Source organism: Natrix helvetica (genome assembly GCF_964273705.1).
Source record: "Natrix helvetica genome assembly, chromosome: 4".
In the NCBI taxonomy this organism is placed as follows: Eukaryota; Metazoa; Chordata; class Lepidosauria; order Squamata; family Natricidae; genus Natrix; species Natrix helvetica.
This window is the reverse complement of record NC_138550.1, coordinates 144,818,010-144,839,900: the sequence shown is the minus strand read 5'-3', so window position 1 is coordinate 144,839,900 and position 21,891 is coordinate 144,818,010. Positions and strand designations below refer to the sequence as shown.

The 21,891-nt window shown below is 34.3% G+C and overlaps 1 protein-coding gene across 1 annotated transcript in view; it reads left to right on the top strand.

Annotated features, from left to right (window-relative positions):
- Nucleotides 1-21,891, top strand: part of STK3 (serine/threonine kinase 3) — a 124,162-nt gene that overhangs the window by 58,664 nt on the left and 43,607 nt on the right. Inside the window, exons 8-10 of the mRNA XM_081950331.1 lie at nt 1,304-1,429; nt 13,804-14,002; nt 17,358-17,533. Of these exons, the coding sequence (XP_081806457.1) occupies nt 1,304-1,429; nt 13,804-14,002; nt 17,358-17,533 (501 nt within the window). The remainder of the gene's footprint in view (nt 1-1,303; nt 1,430-13,803; nt 14,003-17,357; nt 17,534-21,891) is intronic.

The following is a 21,891-nucleotide window of genomic DNA, read 5'->3' as shown; positions in this document are numbered from 1 at the left end:
AAATTATTATCTCTATATTTTATGTAATTATAATCCTTTTAAGAATTTGCTCTGTAATCATTTTCTTTTGGGAAAGTCAAGAGAAGCGATTTCAAAAGCCCCCTCACTTTTTAGTTAATTAACCAAAATATTGTAAGTCCAATATTCCTTCATTGGCTTGATAGATTAAGTATAGCACCGGTAGCAATTATAATGTTACAGAAGAATATGATTGTTATACAGAAATGTTATCTATATAACAATTCATTATAACGGATGTGCGCATTGAGTGGGGAAAAAAAGATTTAGAAAAAGAAAGAAAAAACAGTCTCTGGACAGTACAGGAACAAAAAGGGCATAATTTGTACTGTTGTTAAATTTGAGCAAGTTCATTTTTTCTAAGTGATGTCATAGCCCATAATACACAGCAACATTTGATTGGGCAATCACAAAATACTGGCTATATAATATGAGAGAAAAAGGCCATATTTTATATCCACAACTGAAACTGTATCTCTGGAACTCAGGCACAGCCTTGTGGGAAGGTATCAGTGCTGTGTGCAGGAAATGAGTAATGATTTTTAGGGTAGGCATCCTGTGAAACTCCAGATGTTTCTGAGCTCCAGTTCTCAACATCCTTCACCACTAACTGCTCCTAGGGATATGCACTAATAAGGGCCAAATTCACAGCACTGAAAAAGAGGATGGAGATTTTTTTCCTTTTTTAAAAAAAACCAGGATTATAAGTTGTCTTTAAATAAATCTGTTTTTGTTGTATTTCAACTGCCCATCCTGATGATTTAAATTTTGCTTCATATATATATTTCATCATTGCCAATAACTCAGTGATTTGTGTTCTGTTAGAATACAGGTTTCTCATGCTATAGTGGCTGCTCTGCTTATGACTGCTAATTTGCATTGTCAGCTTGTTAAAATGAATTAAAATGATATAACTGACTGAATTATAAAGTTTATTTTTCTCTGTCAGGCTATCTTCTATTTGTTTATTTACCACTTAATTCACATTTCCTTTGGACAATTATATCCTTAACTGTAAAGCAGTTGTGTTTTGTTGTAACATTCTTCTCATGGTTGCTGTTTACCTAAACAAACAAAAAGGAAAATCCTATTTAGTTGTAAAGCAGTTAAACAGATCATATGCTCTCTTATTCCAGATTTTAATTGCTGTCCAAAGGGAAATGTTCTCTCCTGCTGGTCTGTGAAGTTGATTGGCATGTTGTTCTAACATGTTACTTTATTTATACTGCGAATACAGATTGTCTGTAGGCTCCATGTTGTATAACTCTATGGCTTTATTTTCTAGCATCCTTTTATTAAAAATGCCAAGCAAGTCTCAATTTTGAGAGACCTGATTATTGAAGCTATGGAAATTAAGACCAAAAAGCATGAAGAACAGCAGAGGGAACTGGAAGAAGAGGATGAAAACTCGGTGTGTGAAAATTTAATCAAGTTTTCAAATTACTTTTGGCCTGTTAAATTGTCAACATATTTAAGTCATATAGTTCTGACTGAGAGGGTTGCTGTCACTTAATTTTTTGCTGAGTTTCCTTCCTTCTTGACAATCCCCAGTTCAAAAAGCAGTTTGTAAAAAAAATATTTTCTTGGTTTTTAAAATTGATTTGTGGGTGCTTGTGTATGTAGTATTTGAATGGCACATGAACAATTTTCAGTTCCTTTTTAAAAACAATGTTACCGATTTCTTAACTGATCTTTAACGTATGGGAGAATAAATAGCTTTCATGGGAGCATCTGCTAAAAAGAGTTGAATGAATGCAAAGATCCAAAGTCCCCTATCTTTAAATATGGCTACGTTTTGCCACATGTCAAATTATGCAGTTCTGTTTCCATAGTATTCATTTATGTAGCGCAATAATGATTGGAAGTAGTATTCCAGGGCTCTGCAGGACTCTTTCATGAAATAATTAGGGAGAAGAGTATTAGTTCCCGACTTAAGACCACAATTGGCACCAGAATTTCTGTTAAGCTTGTCAAGCCTGATTTTGCAAACCTTCCCTGCCCCCCTACCCCCAGTTTTGATCACATAACTATGGGGATGCTGAGACATTTGTAAGTGTAAGATCTGATGATAAGTCACCTATTTTCAGTGCCATTGTAATTCTGAATGGTTTCTATATGAAGGGTTGTAAGTCCAATATTCCTTCATTGGCTTGAAAGATTGAGTATTAGAAAGATTAGGACTACAGTTTCTAGGAAAATAATTAAAGTGTATAAATTTTAATAACTGCCGTATTTTTTTGGGCGTATAAGATGCACTGGAGTATAAGACGCACCAAGATTTTGAAGAGGCAAATTTAAAAAAAAAGGTTTTGCACTCTGCAGACCTCCAAAAACGACTCGTTTTTCCCAAAAACGGGCCATTTTCTGTCCTAAAAAAGGGCACACATGGCCTTTAGGAGCTTATAGAGTGCTCCTGGGGACGGGGGGGGGGGGGCAGGAATTGGCTTGTTTTTGGCTCATTTTTCCCTCCCCAGCCCCCAGCAGCACTCATTAGCCTCCTAAAGACTATGCATGGCCATTTTGGTGAATGGGGCGGGGTTTCAGGAGGCAAAAAATGCTGTATTCAGTATATAAGACGCACCCAGATTTTCAGCCTCTTTTTTGAGGGAAAAAGGTGCATCCTATACTCAGAAAAATACGGTAGTTAGACATTCTAATAATTCTGGTAGGGATGATTTTGTGTATGTTCTTTCTGGGTTTTTTTAAAAGGCTATTGTACTTTTTTGGAATATGTTAGAAACAAAACAGCATTGTCAGATGCAAGTATCAGGTTGAATATACGTTAGGTGTAATAGAATATATCAGCAATTTATATCTGGTGGCTTAACAAAGGTTTTTTTGCTATGTATTTTACAATGAGATGCTAGTTTAGCAAGATGTGACTCAAAATACTTGCATTAGAAAATTAGTTTAATTTTGCTATCTACATAGAGAGCACTAACAACCTTCCTTTCTACCTGATGACGATTTCTCAATAATATGAAAAGCCGTGTAATTATCAAAAGTGAAAAGTGTGGCATTATGTCGGCCTGCATGTATTGAGAAAATAAAAATTCTTATTCTGGTCTCTCTCACTATAGACATGCTAAAAGAAACAAAGACAAGAAGTTGTAACTTTTACAAACTGGATAGAAAGTAAGAATAGTTTTGACTTAAATACTTTTAGAGACACAAATATAACACCCCCCTCCCCATTAATATTATTTTTTTGTTCCTTGGACTTCCTAAAAACACAGCACCTCTGTTACTAATTAAAGCAGGCTTCTGTTTGTGCCTCAAAGGAGATGCTCTTGATTTAAGGAGTGGATTAATCAAAAATGATTCTTAAAGTCTAAGAGTCTAAGTGACTCTTAAAGACTCTTAAACATGGCACAGGGCATGATTTCTTGAGCGACTATCTATCTCCTATAATATCTCTCTCCAGTTCAATCTGACAGGGTTGATATGTTCTGAATTCCTTCAAGTAAGCAATGCCATCTATTGGGATCCTGATAGCATGTCTCCACTGTTGTGGCTGCTGCTGTCTGGAATGAAGTTCCCTCTGAAGTCCAAATGGTCCCCACCCTGTTGGGGTTTCAGAAGGGCGTGAAGATTTGGCTTTTTGCCCAGGTCTTTGGTGAGGATAAATGAAGCCGCCCTAGGTTATTTTCTTTTGTTTCCACCCAATTTGGTATTCTCCCATCTTTGTCTTTTCCATGTTTCTTGTTGTCTTTATTGGTCTTGTTTTTAATATTTTAAGTCATTTATAAGTTGTTTAGGGTTGCTGTCAGGTGCTATATATAATTTAGGATAGTTAATTTACTTTAATTATTTTCTTAAAAATTCTTATAAGGCATTTTTGAAGTGTAGATGTTTATTAAAATAAAATGGCTATGATAATGAAACATGATAGTTTTGAAAACTTGAATGAGATTCTTGTAGTGTTTGTATCTCTCATAATCAAGTATGTCTCTTTTCTTTTTAAAGCTAACTTGATTTCATTTAAAAAAAGCTTACGGCTTAGTTTAGGCATGTTACCAAAATAACTGGTCTGATGAGGATATGTTCTGGAAAATTGATAAATTTTAATAGGTGCTGTGGTAATTTATAGATTTAAAAAAAATACACAAGAAGTGCAAGCTGCAAACTTACAGAAGGTCACCATTGAAGTTAAATGTTAGTTTAAACTTTATTATACATATTACTAAAATCTATTTTTTGTGCGTTTGTCAAGTGTGATGAAAATTTGATTCTGATGCTGGGCAGCTGTATTAATGGAAATATAAAGGAATTTGTTGCCTGGCAGCCTCCAAAAACACGTCAAAATAGTTGTTTTTATGGATCATTTAAGAAATGAACAATAATAAAAATGTACTGGATCACATAAATAATTTTATGTAAATTATCAGAGTATTACTTTCTCAAGTTTATAAATTCAGGTTATACATTTTAATAATATTTGACAAGAAAGAAAAAAACGACAGTGATCTTTTCAGTATAGCACACTTTCTGCCATGTGAGTGATTTCTACAACTTTATATCCTTACATAGCAAACACTGTTTAAAAGAAACAACAATAGAGGGAGTTTAAAAAAGAGAGAACTTGAAAAAATTGAGTGTTTCCTCTGTAACAATAGAAATGCACCTAACATATAAAATAGCTGATACATGATCCTTAGTGTAATTTTATGGAAATAATGTATGTGTTACTGAAATAGTCAATAATTGGATCCTTTTAGAGTTGTAGATATGTTTGTGTGTGTGTATGTATATGTATATATGTGTATGTATGCATGTATGTATATATATTCATATAGCTACCAATGACGTTTATTGAAATGCTGTAGGTACTACAATTGCATTATTTTTTAATGACAGTGATTTGTGTTAAACAAGGTTTTATTCTTATACTGTACAAGTTTCAAAAGTTGAATAATGCAATCTACTCAACTGTCTTTGCTGCCCTCTAGTGCACAGTTTCTCTCAGTTTTCATAATTGTTAGGTTCCAAGATGTATCTCATATACTTACTGGTTTATGGGTATAAATCATACTTTTGTTAAACTTGACAAGGATACAAAGAAATACTTAAATTTCTCTGAGAGTTGTTCAGAAAAGGCTTGCTCTGTTTCAATGAAATGTATCTAGTAGAAATGGTACCCTGGAAGGTGAATTGCATTAAATAGTGTAACTTTAAAAATAAAAAACCAAAACAAATAAATTAAGAGAGAAAAAAAACATCATTTATAAAATTGAGAATTAAATTATAGATTTTTTTTAAAGAGCTCCCAAGAAGAACAAAATTTATTCAATTTCCATATCTGCCTATCTCAAACAAGTGACTCTGGGCAGTGAACAATCATAAAACAATGAAAAACAGTTTAAACGTAGTATAAAATTAAATATGTAAGGTGACAAAACATGTCATCATAGATGCTGACATACCCAGGAAACAAAATCTTTCATGCACATGGAACCTCAGGCCTTCAAGTAATATACAAGCTGCACTTCTTCATCAAGTAAGAAAAGGCTAAAAGGCTTGGGGTCATCCTGAATTCTAAGGAGCAACTCTACCAGGGATAGGGGATAGGGTAGAGAAGGCTTGTAGTCCCTGCCAGCTGACATTCCTTGGCCATAGCACGCCCAATCTACTGGACCAAATTGGACAGGTAGAGACCACTTAAACTAAATAAAGATGAAGCCAATCTCATTCCGTAAAGAGAATGTTTCATAATCCATGTAATTCCACAGGATAATTTCTGTACCAAACTAATTTTCCCTTGGTGCAGAATTTATGTAGCTGTAGCTAAACACTCTTCTAAGTTTAATAGGAAAGAAATAATATTTTTATTTGTCCTTAGAAAGAAATTAGAAACCAGGGTGGTTAGTGAAAAATAGAGAGTGCTTACCTGTTTAAAATTACTCTCAGTCTCTAAGCCCTCTTAAAGGCACAATTTTCTTATGAAGTACATTGCAGTATTGTACATGGGAATTAGTAAAGGCCTGGATCTTACTTCCTTGATGAAGAAGTGCAGCTAGTATGTTTCTGATAGGCCTTGCTTACCAACTGCCTCATTTAGCAATCGTTCAAAGTTATGTCAGTTAAACAGTTGTGACTAATTCTCGCATTTATGAATGTTGCAGTGCCTCACAATAATGTGATTTCCCCATCTTGATGCTTCAGAAATGATGCACAATTATAACTGGTGTGCAGCCGTGTGATTGTCATTTGCATCCTTCCCAACTGGCTTCTGACAAGCAGAATTAATGGAGTACACTAAAGCACTATCACAAGTTGTAGTTACATGATGACCTCACAACAGCTGCAGTGATTCATTTAATGACTGGGAAGTGATGTTATATGCACATTGCAGTCATATCAAGTACATGTGCAGCAATAACATTGCTGGTCCCAATTGTGGTTGCTAATAAAGATTACCTATAATGAAGATTGAGAGATGGTGGTCCTAACTATTCTGCTATCTAATTTTCCTGTAACAGTGTTTGAACCATAAATGAGCAAACTGTTACAGATCAGTCCTGGTATCATTTCAGCAGCAAGAATTCATTTTTGCATGGATTGAGATTTAGCTTCTTCCCTGGGGTCATGCAGGTTTCTGCTGCCTTCATCAAATTGAAAGAAGTATTGCATTGTCATCACCACCAAACTCCCTCTTTATTTGTGATATAATAATGCAAATACAAAAAAAGAGAGAAGTATTTACCTTGCAGTACTGCTTTCATCAGACATTTCATATGATCTCACTGTGTGCTGCTGCCTGGATAAATTTCTTTCTTATGTCTAGACAGTGATTGAAGACTTCTGGTTAAAAAATGAAATATCGTATTGTCTTTAAACATTTCTTTAAAAAAACCTGTAAATCAAATGTCGCCACCTCTTCCCAAGTAGATGTTAAAAGATGTAAAGAAGATACTAAACAATTTAGAAATTCTCTAGGTCAAGAGTATGCCAGTACCATTTGGTTGCAATTATGTACCACTTGTTCTTTGAATGTCAAGTTGGGGACTGCACAGTAAAGGGGTTCATTTTAAAACATTAAAATGGGAATGAAAATTATTAAATGCAAATTAAATTAAAGTAATTAAAAGTTTCTATTAAAAATACATTTTAGTCTATGCTCCCACACAAAGATACTATCAGTCCTTCATACTGCAATTAACCTGAAACTTTAAAATGGATTTGATACATTACAGAAGGGAAGTATATTGTGAGAGAGAGAGAGAGAGAGAGAGAGAGAGAGAGAGAGAGAGAGAGAGAGAGAGAGAGAGAGAGAGAAGAGAAAGAGAAAGAGAAAGAGAGAGACCCCTAGAGACAGAGACAGAGAGACCAGATGCGGGGAATGGGGAAGATACAGTATAAGAGGCTGCAGCTGACCAACAAGAGATATTTAACTCCTGGGCTGCAAGATCTATGCATATGTTGTGGACCAAGAGACAAGACACAGTTTTCCAAAATTAGAAGTCTTAATGGAATTAAGACAACTTTCAAAACAGTGAAGGAAAAAGTTAATGTGATAAGATATAGATAAATGGATTTAAAACACCAGGTATTTTATCTAGTACCCTCAGATACAGACATTTGTAGAAGTTATTTATGTTTGAGATCCTGCCCACCATATATTATTTATATTTTTTCCACAGAGGAAAGCTTTTTAGTATCCAAATGTATTGGAACTAAAACATTAGCTACAGAATGTTCAAAGCATAGTGTCTGCAGATCATTAAAGTTATATTGCTAATATCATTTGGGCTATTCCTTGAAACTATGAAGCTATCATGGTTGCATTCACTCAAAAATTTTATGCAAGTAACCTTCTGGGCACCCCGAAGTCATGTGTGTGGGTACTTAAAAGTTGCCTCTGCTATCTTAGTGAAACTGTTTTCCGGACAGGCATATAAAGAAGTTCTCAGGAGGCTTTGAATCAGTTCCCTTTCAAGCATCTGGTTCTGCCTCTTGGTTTCAGTGAGATCTGGAGAAGAAAATGAAACCTCCTTTGCACAAGCTTCATAAAGAATGTCATATTAAGGATAAACACTCAAATATATGATAGGAACACGGCTTCTTTTAAATGCAGTTTTACGTCTATAGATAACAGGATTTAGCAAATGTATCTGATAATAAAGATTAGACAATAGGGTAATTTTTGAAACAAGTGATACATAGATTATGCTATCTGTTGTCTATCACTGAATGTATGTATAACATTGATATGTTGCTAATTGGATTGCCATTTGCTATTTAAAAGTATCCAGTATATTCTTATACATGCATAAAACAAAACTTTGTTTTACTGAGCAACCTATTGTTCCTTTGTTTGGATATTTTAATAGCCCAAAAAACATAAATCTGGAGTTTGCCATGTTCTGAAAAGACTTATTAAATGCAGTGCATTAAACTTCCTAAATATTAAATAGAATTTTATTTGTAAAATTTAAACATTGTCTTTCTCACTCTCAATTAATTACTGAATTAATTGGCATAGTTATAGCTCTTAAGGTTTTGCTCTAAAATGAAAATCATGGTTGTACTCATGTGAGTATATTCTTCAGTAAATCAGAGAGCCTTTCATTTACTCCGCAAAAGCTTGGAATATAATCTACGATGTTTGAGGGAGGGAAATCTATTGCAGTTAAATAGCAATACTTCATTACAATTTTATCCCTAAATTAATTTAGCGGAAGTTTAAGGAAGTATGTTAATGTTTTATGAATTTCCTACAAACTAGAGGAGGCTTCTCAGAATCTCACAATTCCAGTTTTATTACAGCTTTTGTTTATGAAGTATTTTGGATTTTAATCACTTTCTTCATTTCTTGTTGAAAAAGGTACAGTGGAATTGTACCATTGAATCAAAATCCAATTAATTATATAAACTAAACATTTATGATAATAGTTTAACATATTTAAGTATGACATTTTATAAAAGAATTATAAAAGGAAATGTTCCATAGAGACAGTGGGTGACATGCAATATTATAGCAATGAGGTTTGGAAATGAGGATTAAAATTAGAAAAGAGAATGAACAGAAAATGTGGATTAAAAAAAAACATTCAGAAGAGAAATAGCAAACACAGAAAAACCATAACTTTTTATTTTAGGAAAAAATGAAGGCAGAAAAAATTAGCAAAAAACAGAAGAAATGTATAGATATTTGGAATACTGAAGAAGATGTAAACTGTATATTATTGACTTCAAATAGCTGGAGTCTCAAGTGACGATTTTTAATATGTAGATAAAAAAATTACCTCAGTAAAATTTGAGATGATTTGAGAAATTTTATTTTACTGAGGGAATGAAAATGATTTCTTCATTAACAGATTGCCAGTGTTCAAATTATATATGAATTCAAATTGATTTCATCTTTGAGGGCAGTGGCTGACATTCAAAAGGAACTAAATTGTTAATGCAATTTCAGGATTAGAATTTTAAGATTATATGCAACTAACATCATATTATAAACAAACTAGAAATGTTTTTCAGGAATGCTTCCATTCATTAAAAATGACTATTTTGTCAGCGCAAATATTTTATACAAATGCAATTATGATCCGGAGTTTTAGATTATATTAATTAAATAACTATAAATATAAATGAGGTAAAATGTTCTTGATACATTCAGTGTGAAAAATGATTTCGGCTAATAAGTATGCTTGTACACACATATAGATAGACATCACATCTCTATGTGTAAAATGGAAATTAACTGCTTCATAAGTACATCATGCATAGAATTGCTGTTCTAGTTGTCTGTTTTAAAACAAGCAACATTCATTATGTGTTATTTGGTTTATCTCTTATTTTAAAATTCAGTAATTTTATGACTCCCTCTAAGGCACTTGGATTATTTATTGGATTGTATCCAGTTGAAACTTTACATAGAAAAATCTTCTGCTCTTGTGAAGTAAAGCATCCAGTTTTTGCTGCTTTAACTTGCTTATTATGACAGAACAATACACTCTTCAAACATAGTTCCCAGTGCTTGAAAGCAGCTCTTTGGAAACTGTTGCGTTATGTAGACAGAATTCTTTGAAATAAATATCTACTCTTACATAGGTATGTTTACTGCCACCACAAAGTTATCGCTGGATATAATCCAATGTATGAAAATAAAAGCATTATTTATATCACATTAGGATAGGGAAAAAGAATAAGAAGCAGGACATAAGATGGAAAACTGTGTTGAAGAGGGAAAAAAATCTGTAAAAGACCAATATCATTAAGCAGAATTTGTCTTATCCTCATAAGTGATAATTTAAAATGTTCTATGGATATCATCTGACATAATTTCCTAAAATGATTCCTCCCTGCCTTCAAGAACTGAAAAAATGTTCCTCATGATAGGATGCATGGCATTCATTAGTGATATTTGATTCTTTTCTATTAGTTATTGAAACATGTAGGGCCATTTTGTAAACTTGCTGATGTCAGAATTAGATTTTGGAAGCATACTTGGTTGATTTCATTTGGCCCCCGAAGCAAACTGAAGTTAGGAATTTTCTTTTTATTTGAATCATCTAAAATTAGATACTTAATTAAAAGGTTTTATAGAAGCAGCTCTACATTCTGATGGGGCTTTTTTGTGGACAGTAGAATGTGCCCTTGTAAAAGCACTTAAGGCATAGAACAGCATATTAGTTCTTAAATAGCTTGGATTTTGTGCACATCCTCTACATCTGACTTCAGAAAGAGAGTAGGATTTCCTAATAATGTTTTCAAATGCTTCTATTCCATATGGGTTTTATGATTCATGATCTGGATTATCATCAGTTCTCTGTTTTACATTCCTGGCACATTGCTGCCACTGATTGGAAATGCTTTTGTATTCTTTGCTGGAATTAACTCTTTTCCACAGTCCTGAAGCATCTGCTGAGCAGATACTTTTCTACAAAGCATCAGCAGGTTTTCTTCTTGCCCCTTTTATCATGATTTTAACAAACACTTTGTATACAAATGAGAGAAGTTGGCCTTGCCAGTTGAGATGGATTTCTGAAAAAAAAAGTTTTAGATTTACTAAATACTTGTCCGTTATAATCTTATGGCTATTCCACAGGGGACAAAAGAAAAGGGGAAAAAAAGAAATTGTACTTTTGGAATAAGCAATCTTCATGGAGAAAGTTCCAGATTCAGTCCTTAATAGTGTTTGGTTCAAAGAGTCTTAAGCAGAAGAACTAGAAAATATAGTTGTCTGAAGTCCTGGAACGTTATTAAATGGAATCACACTAGTGACCCCATAACAGATTTGTATATCAGCTTTCTGTGTTTATAATTTTTCTTTTATGATACCTTTTCAAAATGTGTTTGACTTTCTGCTACGATTTTGTAGAAATAGTATGCTTTGCTGTTACTAAAGGATGTTTCCAAAGATATTTTGGATTAATTTGGTACAGTGAGCAATAAAATGAGCACCGGCCTGGACTCAGTCTTAGTAGTATTGTCCCATTAAAATAAATGAGAGAATAATTTCATACAGTATTAGCAAGTATTAATTGATTCTGGTAGATCTTTATGCATGACTAAAAATGATTCAATCCCAAAGTAAAATTCCCTTTTTGGTAGGGAAAAATCAAGTCTTTGTTATCCTTATTATATGCAACTCCTGGAAGCTTACAAGCAAAATGAAATACAATAAAATATCTGCCCAGACAAAAAATACATTCATCTCATCAAACCTTCATGAGAAATAAATGGAACCCCCTCAAACAATTAACATTTATTTTATAACTTTCATAACATCAGGGCTAACTCCAAACAAAAATTCCAAATCAACTCTAAGAATGAAAATTAAATAGAAGCAAAAGTTAATTTTTAAAAGTTGTATCACAAAAGTATTTTAAAAACTTCAACCTTTGCTAGTGTACAAAAGTGGCCTAGTTTAACTACTAGACAGATCCTAGAAGAATAGGTATCATGCTGGAAAAATAATGTTTTTAGCCAACTCTACCCCAAACTCATGATAATATTACTAAAATTCTGAGCATTTTCAGCTCTTTGTGTAACTTTTATCTGAGTTTGCCTAATGTACAAATAGTGAACAAGATGCTTTTGAGTCAGATGACCTACAGCCACTTCAAAATACCATATTTAAATATAGACATATATAAATATTATGCTAAACATTTCAATGGTTGTAAGGTAGGGAATGGGGAAAGAGGAGAAAATTTGAATTAGAGTAATAATTTAAGTTTAAATTGGTCGTAACTGGCTGACCAACCCACTCAACGTGTAGTCCTCAATGGAACTGCATCTACATGGAGGGAAGTATGCAATGGAGTACCCCAAGGCTCTGTTTTAGGCCCAGTACTCTTCAACATCTTCATCAATGATTTGGATGAAGGAATAAATGGGGAACTCATCAAATTTGAGATGACATCAAGTTGGCAGGAATAGCCAACACTCCAGAAGATAGGCTAAAGAGACAGAAGGATCTTGACAAACTTGAACATTGGACACTATCTAATAAAATGAAATTCAATGGTGAAAAGTGTAAGGTTCTACATTTAGGCAAGAAAAACGAAATGCACAGGTACAGTATAGGTGGTACCTTGCTCAATAGTAGTAACTGTGAGAGAGATCTTGGAGTCCTAGTGGACAACCATTTAAATATGAGCCAGCAGTGTGCAGCAGCTGCCAAAAAAGCCAACACAGTTCTAGGCTACATAAACAGAGGGATAGAATCAAGATCATGTGAAGTGTTAATACCACTTTATAATGCCTTGGTAAGGCCACACTTGGAATACTGCATTCAGTTTTGGTTGCCACGATGTAGAAAAGATGTGGAGACTCTAGAAAGAGTGCAGAGAAGAGCAACAAAGATGATTAGGGGACTGGAGACTAAAACATATGAAGAACGGTTGCAAGAACTGGGTATGTCTAGTTTAATGAAAAGAAGGACTAGGGGAGACATGATAGCAGTGTTCCAATATCTCAGGGGTTGGTACAAAGAAGAGGGAGTCAAACTATTCTCCAGGGCACCTGTAGAACAAGAAGCAATGGGTGGAAACTAATCAAGGAGAGAAGTAACTTAGAACTGAGGAGAAATTTCCTGACAGAACAATTAATTAGTGGAACAGCTTGCCTCCAGAAGTTGTGCATGCCCCAACACTGGAAGTCTTTAAGAAGATGTTGGATAGCCATTTGTCTGAAACGGTATAGAATTTCCTGCCTAGTCAGGGGGTTGGACTAGAAGACCTCCAAGATCCCTTCCAACTCTGCTATTGTATTGTAAGTCTTAGACGTATCAGTATGTTATATTCAATGAGATTTGTTACTTTTTTAATTTTTATTACTATTTAATGAAAAATAAAAAGTAACATATTACTCTTCAGTTTCTAAGACTGCCCCACTCATCAAGCAACTCTGCATAGTTTACAAGATCAAAAACATAAGAAAGAACACCTCCCCCTTTCACAGTTTACAAGGAATAGAATCTTTAACCATTTATTCCAGTATATTACAATGAAAGGTGTGTGTGGGCGGGGGGGGGGGGGGAAGTGGGAGGCTTGCCAAGTGTCTTCATCTGAACAATACATTCCTCCCCAAAGCATTTGGGGATCTGTGGCCTGTAGAGAGGCTTTATGTGGCTGTTTTTGAGAAAAGGACACATCTTGGGGAAATTTCTTGAACATCTGGTGCTGTCCCTTCTGGGGAATGTCACTACTGGTTTTAGGTATGTTTTGCTTGCACTAATATGTTTTATAAAGTAATCTTTCAAATGCTTTGAAGTGCATCAGTGTTCTCAGCATTTTTTTAAAGGTAATCCCCCCCCCCTTTTTTTTTTGTTTGCAGGATGAAGATGAGCTGGATTCCCACACCATGGTGAAGACTACATCTGATACTGCTGGTACAATAAGGGCTACAAGTACAATGAGTGACAGTGCTCAGACCATGATTGAACATAACAGCACCATGCTAGAATCTGATTTGGGGACCATGGTAATAAATAGTGATGATGATGATGAAGAAGATGAAGATGGAACCATGAAAAGTATGTTTCATTTTTCTTTGTAAAAGAAACATTCTAGATGCTTTTTATTTCAGCCCTGTAATCAGTGAATACTCACTTTAATTCAATTAAATGTTAGAATCAAGACCATTATATTTTTGGCTAAAATATAATTGGCTACTAGCTACATTTATGTGGTTTGTGCAAGTTGAAATCAATCTGCATATTACATATTTAAAATTTTCCCTGGCAGCTGCTTTCCAATGGTTTGTTCAGTTGACATAAAATATGAACCATAAAAAACACTCTGATATGTGGATTTCTTCTGTAAGGCAGGTTCAAGATCCCCGAATTTCCATCTTTGGAATTGTAATTCCATTGCATGCTTTATGCTATGTTATGGAAATCTATGTTTTTAAATATTAGTGTTTTATTCAAGCTGGCAATGCAACAATTTTGTGTAGAATAAACGGAAAAATGACAACATATGTTACAGTTATAGAATGTTTTAAATTAAGGTCATTTTAAATGAATACATACAATGTGGTATGTCATTCAAATATGATCCCATTTTGGATAAATTTAACAACACATAATTTTAAAACCAAAAGTTATAGTTCAATAATGATAAGTATGTTAAAAAACATTCTCGAATATTACCTTTTAGTTGTTTGAATTGATTTAATTCTCTGCAGGATTCTATTTTTTGTTAAACATGCTGCTTGCCTTCAGTCTACCTGAATACACATTATCTTCAATTATTCATTGAAAAATTTCTGAATGAATTTGCTTGCCCTTAGGTTAAAAGAAGATTAGAAGATTTTAGGTTCTGAATTAAGCAATAATTTCTTGCGACACATTTCATTCTTTTGATTAATGTGTGGAGCATCAATCTGCTGGAATTCAGGTGGAAATGGGTGGTCTGATTCTCAAAAGTATAAATTGCAGCAGAATTATCCCATCTGATGGTTATCTTGCCATATGTCTGATGACGCACATATGATAAAATTGTTCCTATGTAAACTGTTAGGATAAACTCATTAAGTTTTATATACAATATTAAAATTAGGTAAGTTTAAAACTTTTCAAAACATATGTTTTGTGAAGTGCATAATGGTAGATGGCAACTAGATCCACAGCTGTATTAATTTTTTACAGTGTGTCAGGGATTTTTAACTTCATTAGAAAGATAATACATGCAGTCCTTGATTTAACAACAAATGGTCACTAAGCCCCTGCACAGTACCCTTACTTGTGCCATTCCCCACCCCATACCCACATAGCATCTCTTGCATGCCCCATGTACAGTTTTCAATTTGCGCTGTCCCTATGTGCATACTTTGACCAGTGTGGCACCTCTGGTGCACTCACACACATCCCACCTACCCTGCGTGCCTTTCCCAACCCATGCAGTACATCTTGGGCATCCCCATTCACTCTTCCCAACCCATGCTATCCCTCTGTGCACTGCCCCTGACCTGCATGGCACTTCAACTGGCATGGCCAGCACTACTCACATACCTATGATCCCCATGCATTCTTCTTGCCCCCCCCAGTGTACTTATGCAACACTTCTTGTGTACTCCCATGTACCATTCTTGATTTGCATCACCACTGTCTTGCTCCCTCCCACCCTCCCACCCCAGCAACAATCACTTACCTGCCTTCTGACTTTGGACCTCTTACTGGCTTCCCCAACTTTCTTCCTGTAAGCCTCCCACAAGCCTCTCCCCTTCGGGGAGAGGGGGCGGTCTATAAATTTAATAAAATAAAATAAATAATAAATAAATAATAAAATTGGGAAGTTTGAAATCACTCCTGTTCCCATTGCTTTTTTGCCCACCCATGGTTATTCTTAGTATTACTGTAATTCTACCTTAAGACATTTATTAAAAGAAGTTGGCTTGTTTGATTTATTGTAATTTTTTACTTTGAAGGCAGGGATTCTTAATATTTCTCTTGCTATTATTGTAATAGGATTATAAATGTTTGATCTTTTTCTTCCAAAATGTACGTTGCTTGAAGATGACTTTTGAGTTGGGAATTAATTCTGATAATATATTATTCATAATATATTTTTCTCCAATATTCAGCCAAAGTAGTAATGAGTGAATTCTGAAAATGACTATGACACTTCGAAAGTCAGACATCATTGTTTAATGTGAAACTTAAAACAATTATGAACATTTAATTAAATGATTTCTTGCACTTCTATTGTATAGTATTGTAATGAAAAAAAAAGAATTTCAAGAATTGGCATTGTTTCCTCTTCCTTTAGCAAATTTGTGTTTAATCATCAGTAATAGATTTGAAAAATTGAGAAATAATATGCACCTGCTATTTCTACAAGAACATGATTATTTTTTCCTTATGAGGCAAAATGTATTTGGAATCACAGTTTTTCCTTCAGTACCTTGATATATAATTGGATGATTTTAAGAAACTTTACCTTAAATAGCCAGATAAGTTATTATTTTCCTTTGGACAATTACATAATTATTAATTTTTAAACCATGAATTATATGCATTTTTAATGAAAAATTAATTTAGCATTATTCATAAGTAAATTCTTTCTTGAGTTCAGATCTGGTGATTTCATGAAGTCATTGGTCTAGTTTTTTTCACCAAAATATGAAAGTATTTCTTTTATATATATATATATATATATATTTTGCAATGTAATCTCTTTTTCTTTCTTGCTTCTCTCTTGCTCTTGAAGGTCTCCCATTTCAGCAACTAGGATAAGTTACTAGTTTAGCTGACTATCAAATCAACCAAACGGTGTCACTTGCTAAATATAAAGGAATTACATTTCAGTCTAACTTCAGTGCATACATTGGTTATAGATTTGTAAAGTAAAGGTAATGGTTCCCATCACACATATGTGCTAGTCGTCCCCGACTCTAGGGGGCAGTGCTCATCTCTGTTTTAAAGCCGAAGAGCCAGTGCTTTCTGAAGATGTCTCCTTGGTCATGACTAAACAGCGAAAACGCATGAAATGATGTTGCCTTCCCACCAAAGTGGGCCTTCCCTATTTTTCTACTTGCATTTTTATATGCTTTCGAACTGCTAGGTTAGCAGAAGCTGGGACAAGTAACGAGCTCACTCAGTTACACAGCGCTAGGGATTTGAACCTCCGAACTGCTGATCTTTTTGATCGACAAGCTCAGCATCTTAGCCACGTCCCTAACTTATTTGTATACTGCTTTAATTATAATATTTTGTGTGATTTCATTGTACTTGTATTTGGTTGTACTGTCACTATAACATCTTACCTTAATTTCTAGTAAAAGCAAGCATTAATACTTTTAAAATTTGTTAACTTTCAGACAGCTCAATCACTTCGAGCTCCTTGGTTTTTCTTCATATTTTGACTATTTTCTTACTTTCAAAACAGGAAACGCTACATCACCACAGGCTCAACGACCTTCGTTTATGGACTATTTTGATAAACAGGATTCCAAAAATAAGGCCCATGAAAACTGCAACCAGAATATACATGAATCTTATCACATAGCGAAGAATATTTTCCCTGATAACTGGAAAGTTCCCCAGGATGGTGACTTTGATTTTGTAAGTTCTTTTGTACAGTTTGCTTTCCAAATGTTGATGGATTTTATGTGGATATTGCTGATTTAATATTTCTACATGATATAAGTATATACTTACATATTTTTCTTTCTGGCTGGGAATTAACTGAACATAGTGTATATCTTCAGCACATATTACATTATGCACTGTGTTAAACATACAGCAATAGCATACGGATAGCATCCATATTCATAAGGAATATTTCTTTATGTAATCGGAGACTAAAATCTTCAAATAGAAGCAGCCTGCTCATTCTCTTTGGTTTCCTGTCTCAAAATTGATAATCTCATACATTTTGGACTAAGTGTAATACTTTATTCCCATATTCTCTAAAATACAGTTCCTCTGTATGTATATTTAGAATCATTTCTTCCTACACTGGAGGAAAGCCTGTTTCAGTCCAAAGATTTTAAAACTTGGAATCAGGAAACAATTTTTGAATTACTATGAAACATTAGAAAGTCCTTGAAAATATTACATGTGCAGAAAACAGAAGAAAGAAATGTTTGGAGATCCCTTTCCCTCAGAACCTTCATTGTAATTATCTTATTTTATCCTCTACTTATTGTAGGACTTCTGGAGAAGTATTGAAGTTGTACTGCAAAATAAATTGTCTCTTTTTTAAAGAAAAAGTTTCCACTTCTAAAAGCTTTTCCTGAGTTAAACAGCTTTATAATGTTGAAAGGCACAATTGGATACAGTCTGTTGTTTAACATGCCACTCTAAACTGGAAAATAAAGTTGACAAATAATTAAAATTTACAGTACAATTTTTCAACTACCCATTATAGTATTATTTCTTCTCCTTATGGCCTAGCTCTGGGATGGCAAACCTATGGCACGCGTGCCACAGGTGGCCCTCGAGGTGAGTTCAGCCGTTTTTAAAGCCATTTTTCACCCTCCCCAGGCTCCAGAGGCTTTATAGGAGCCTGGGGAGGGCAAAAACAGCCTTCCCCACCCCACCCCCGGAGGACAAAGAACGACCCAACGGACAAACCGGAAGTCACTTCCGGTTTGTTCATAGGGATGTTTTTAGTCCTCCGGAGGAAGCCTCCTGAAGGCCCCTGAAGCTCTGGAGCGCAAAAAACCAGACCTACGGGCAAACCAGAAGTTTGGGAACGGACTTCTGGTTTGCTTGTAGGGCCGGTTTAAGCTCTCTGGAGCCTTCAGGGGCCTTCAGGAGGCTTCCTCCAGAGGACTAAAAACAGTCCTACGAGCAAATTGGAAGTGACTTCTGGTTTGTTCGTTGGGTCATTTTTTGTCTTCTGGAGCATTCAGGGAAGCCTCCGGAAGGCCCCTGAAGGCTCCGGAGGACTTAACTGGCCCTATGAGAAAACCGGAAGTCCGTTCTCGAATTTCCGGTTTGCCCATAGGGCCGGGTTTTTGTGCTCCGGAGGCTTCAGGGAAGCTCCTGAAACCTCTGGAGGGCCTTCAAGGGGGCGGGGGAGGCTGTTTTTGCCCTCCCCAGGCTCCTATAAAGCCTATGGAGCCTGCGGAGGGCAAAAAAAGCATGCAAAAAATGGGGAGCTCCTATCATGCATGCATGCGCGCTGGGGTGTGTGTCACACATTGCATTATGGGTGCGGCACCCCCCCTGCGCTCCCCATGCTTATGGCACGCGAGCCAAAAACCGGTCGCCATTGCTGGGCTAGCTGTTCCTTTCTTTCCATAACTGAAGAAATTAATGCATCTAACTTCTCATTAGGAGGTTAGGATATTTGTGAATATTCATTATTGTCAATGTCTTTAGATTTTTACAGAGAAATTAATAGACATTTTTATAAGTATTTTCTGTGTATTCTCAATCTTGTATAAAAGTTCAGGCTACTCATAAGATTTCCACTTTACTGCAGAAAGGGTAGCTTTTACTAAAACTATTACTTTATGTATAGCAACATTTATTCATGTTTATAAAATACTTGATAGGTTTTTTTTTATTAGTGAATATATTTTGAAAAATATGAGTAACTTTTTTTGCTTTTTTCCCCTTCAAATGTACATGACTTTAGATTAATTTTCCAAATTAAAATACCTTAGATGGTCTGTATGTTATTAGCAATTGTGAATAACTTAACATTTGCTGAGGAATAGAGAACAGTGGAGCAAATATTTTATACTTGTTTAAAAATATATTTTAAAAAATTGCTGGCATACCTTTACGCAGTTCATAAAAAATACAAGACTTCTGCCTTTCCTTTTTTGTCAATTTTGTCCCCCAAAGAGATGTGATTAATGTGTTTTTTATCAGTAAATATAATCAAAAACATTTAATAGATATTTGAAAATGGAATAGCAATTTAAATTCGAAACTGGAAAAGTAGACTAATATTCAGGATCATTCTAAAGTGATTAATTTGTATCAGTCTCATAAGAAAGAAAGGGAGAAGGTTGTTTCTGTTTGCCAGTAGTCACTTCATGTTCAGTAAAATGCAAGCAAAATAAAACAAAACCCATTAAAATTATGTCAGATATAATCAACCCTTACATAAATTAAATAACTGTAAACTACACTGAAATCTTGCATGAACTTAATATGGTCAGAATATACATAAACTTAAATATTTAAGTCTCCTTCCTGCAGAGGATTGTGTTTCTCATCAGCAATCCCTTCTGATCATGATAGCAAATTTGAACAGTTTCTTTTTATTAAAAGCTATTCATTTTAACACTCAGCAAATATAGCATTTTTTCCTGTTGAGATTTTCCAATAATGCAACCTCCCATGTTATATTGAACTATGTCAAAAATAAGTAATTGAAATAATTGAATCTCAAGGACCCGAGGATAAGCCTTATTGTAATTTTGTATCTTCTAACCATGACATTGAATTAATCTTTCTAGTAAAAGTCATTTTGTATATATGATTATGTAGAACTTAAAAGCATCTTGACAGAATGGAAGGAACCCAAGAGAATTTTCAATAAAGTATAACTTGCTCTGAGATAGTAATATTTATTCTTTTCTTTTAGCACCATAGATCTACATGGAAAAGGTAAAATATAGAATAGAATAGAATTCTTTATTGGCCAAGTGTGATTGGACACACAAGGAATTTGTCTTTGGTGCATATGCTCTCAGTGTACATAAAAAGAAAAGAACAAAAAAATCATCAAGAATCAAAAGATACAACACTTAGTGATAGTCATAGGTTACTAAATAAGCAATCAAATCATGCTAAAAACAAATAAAACAATATTAATTGTAGAGATACAAGGTTATAGTCATAAATGGGAGGAGATAGGTAACAGGAAGGATGAGAAGAATAATAGTAATACAGTCTTAGTAAATATTTTGACTCGGTGCCGAGAAGGTTTGCCATCACTGCCTTATAACATTGCTTTTGAGGGTAGAAGTTGAAACAATTCATGTCCAGGATGTGAGGGGTCTGTCGATATTTTCACAGCCCTCTTTTTGACTCGTGCAGATATGAGACTCTGAAATGCATTAGTGACCTTTAGAATCTTTACAAATATTTCTCAATCAGTACTTAAACAATAATTTGAGTGTATATTGTCTATCTCTTAATTGTACAGAGATTAGAGAAAACTCACTTAGCAATTGTCTCACTTAGCAACAGAAAATTTGAGCTCTGTTGTGGTCATAGATAACCTATTTAATGGTTTTTTCTTATATATTCTAAAGCTGAAGCAATCATGTTCTGTAAAATCAGTTTAGTGTATGTTGTTTTCTTTGAATGTGGGTTTTTGAGTATTTTTTAAAGTATATATCCTATGGAAAATTTATTGTTTGTATTTCTATTATTGTTTTGACAATAGAGCTTAGATAGTTGTAAAAGAGGCATTAGCTAGAAAATGATGTAATAATGCAAGTTATTCATATTTGCATTATTATTTTAACAATGGATCTAAAACATAAAACAGGCATTAATTAGAAGTGAACTAGCTATTTAAAGCCTCATCAGCACTAATGTAATTAATTGTCTTAACTGTATCTATGCAAGGTGTTGTTGTTTTTGTCTGGTTAGGATAAGTGAAAAGTTAGACAAGGCAAATGTATTTTACATTAGTGCTTTTGGGAGAATTTTTTTTTTGCTAAAGTCCATATAGATATGATCCCAGATTGGTTCATATTAAATAACGAGCATGTAGATCATGTGTTGCCATTATACTATTGAAATAGATATATTTTGGTGGATCATTTTTTCTATTTTTGTTAGAAAGTAATCTATTAAAAGAGATAAAATTCTGGAGAGACTTCCAAGTGCAGCAAACATATTAAAATACAATTACTGTAAAATGATGACATTGTTAATAGGAAGTGCTTATCTGCATTAGCAAGATAAAGCTAACTAGTGATTATATAATAGAGTAACAGATTAGG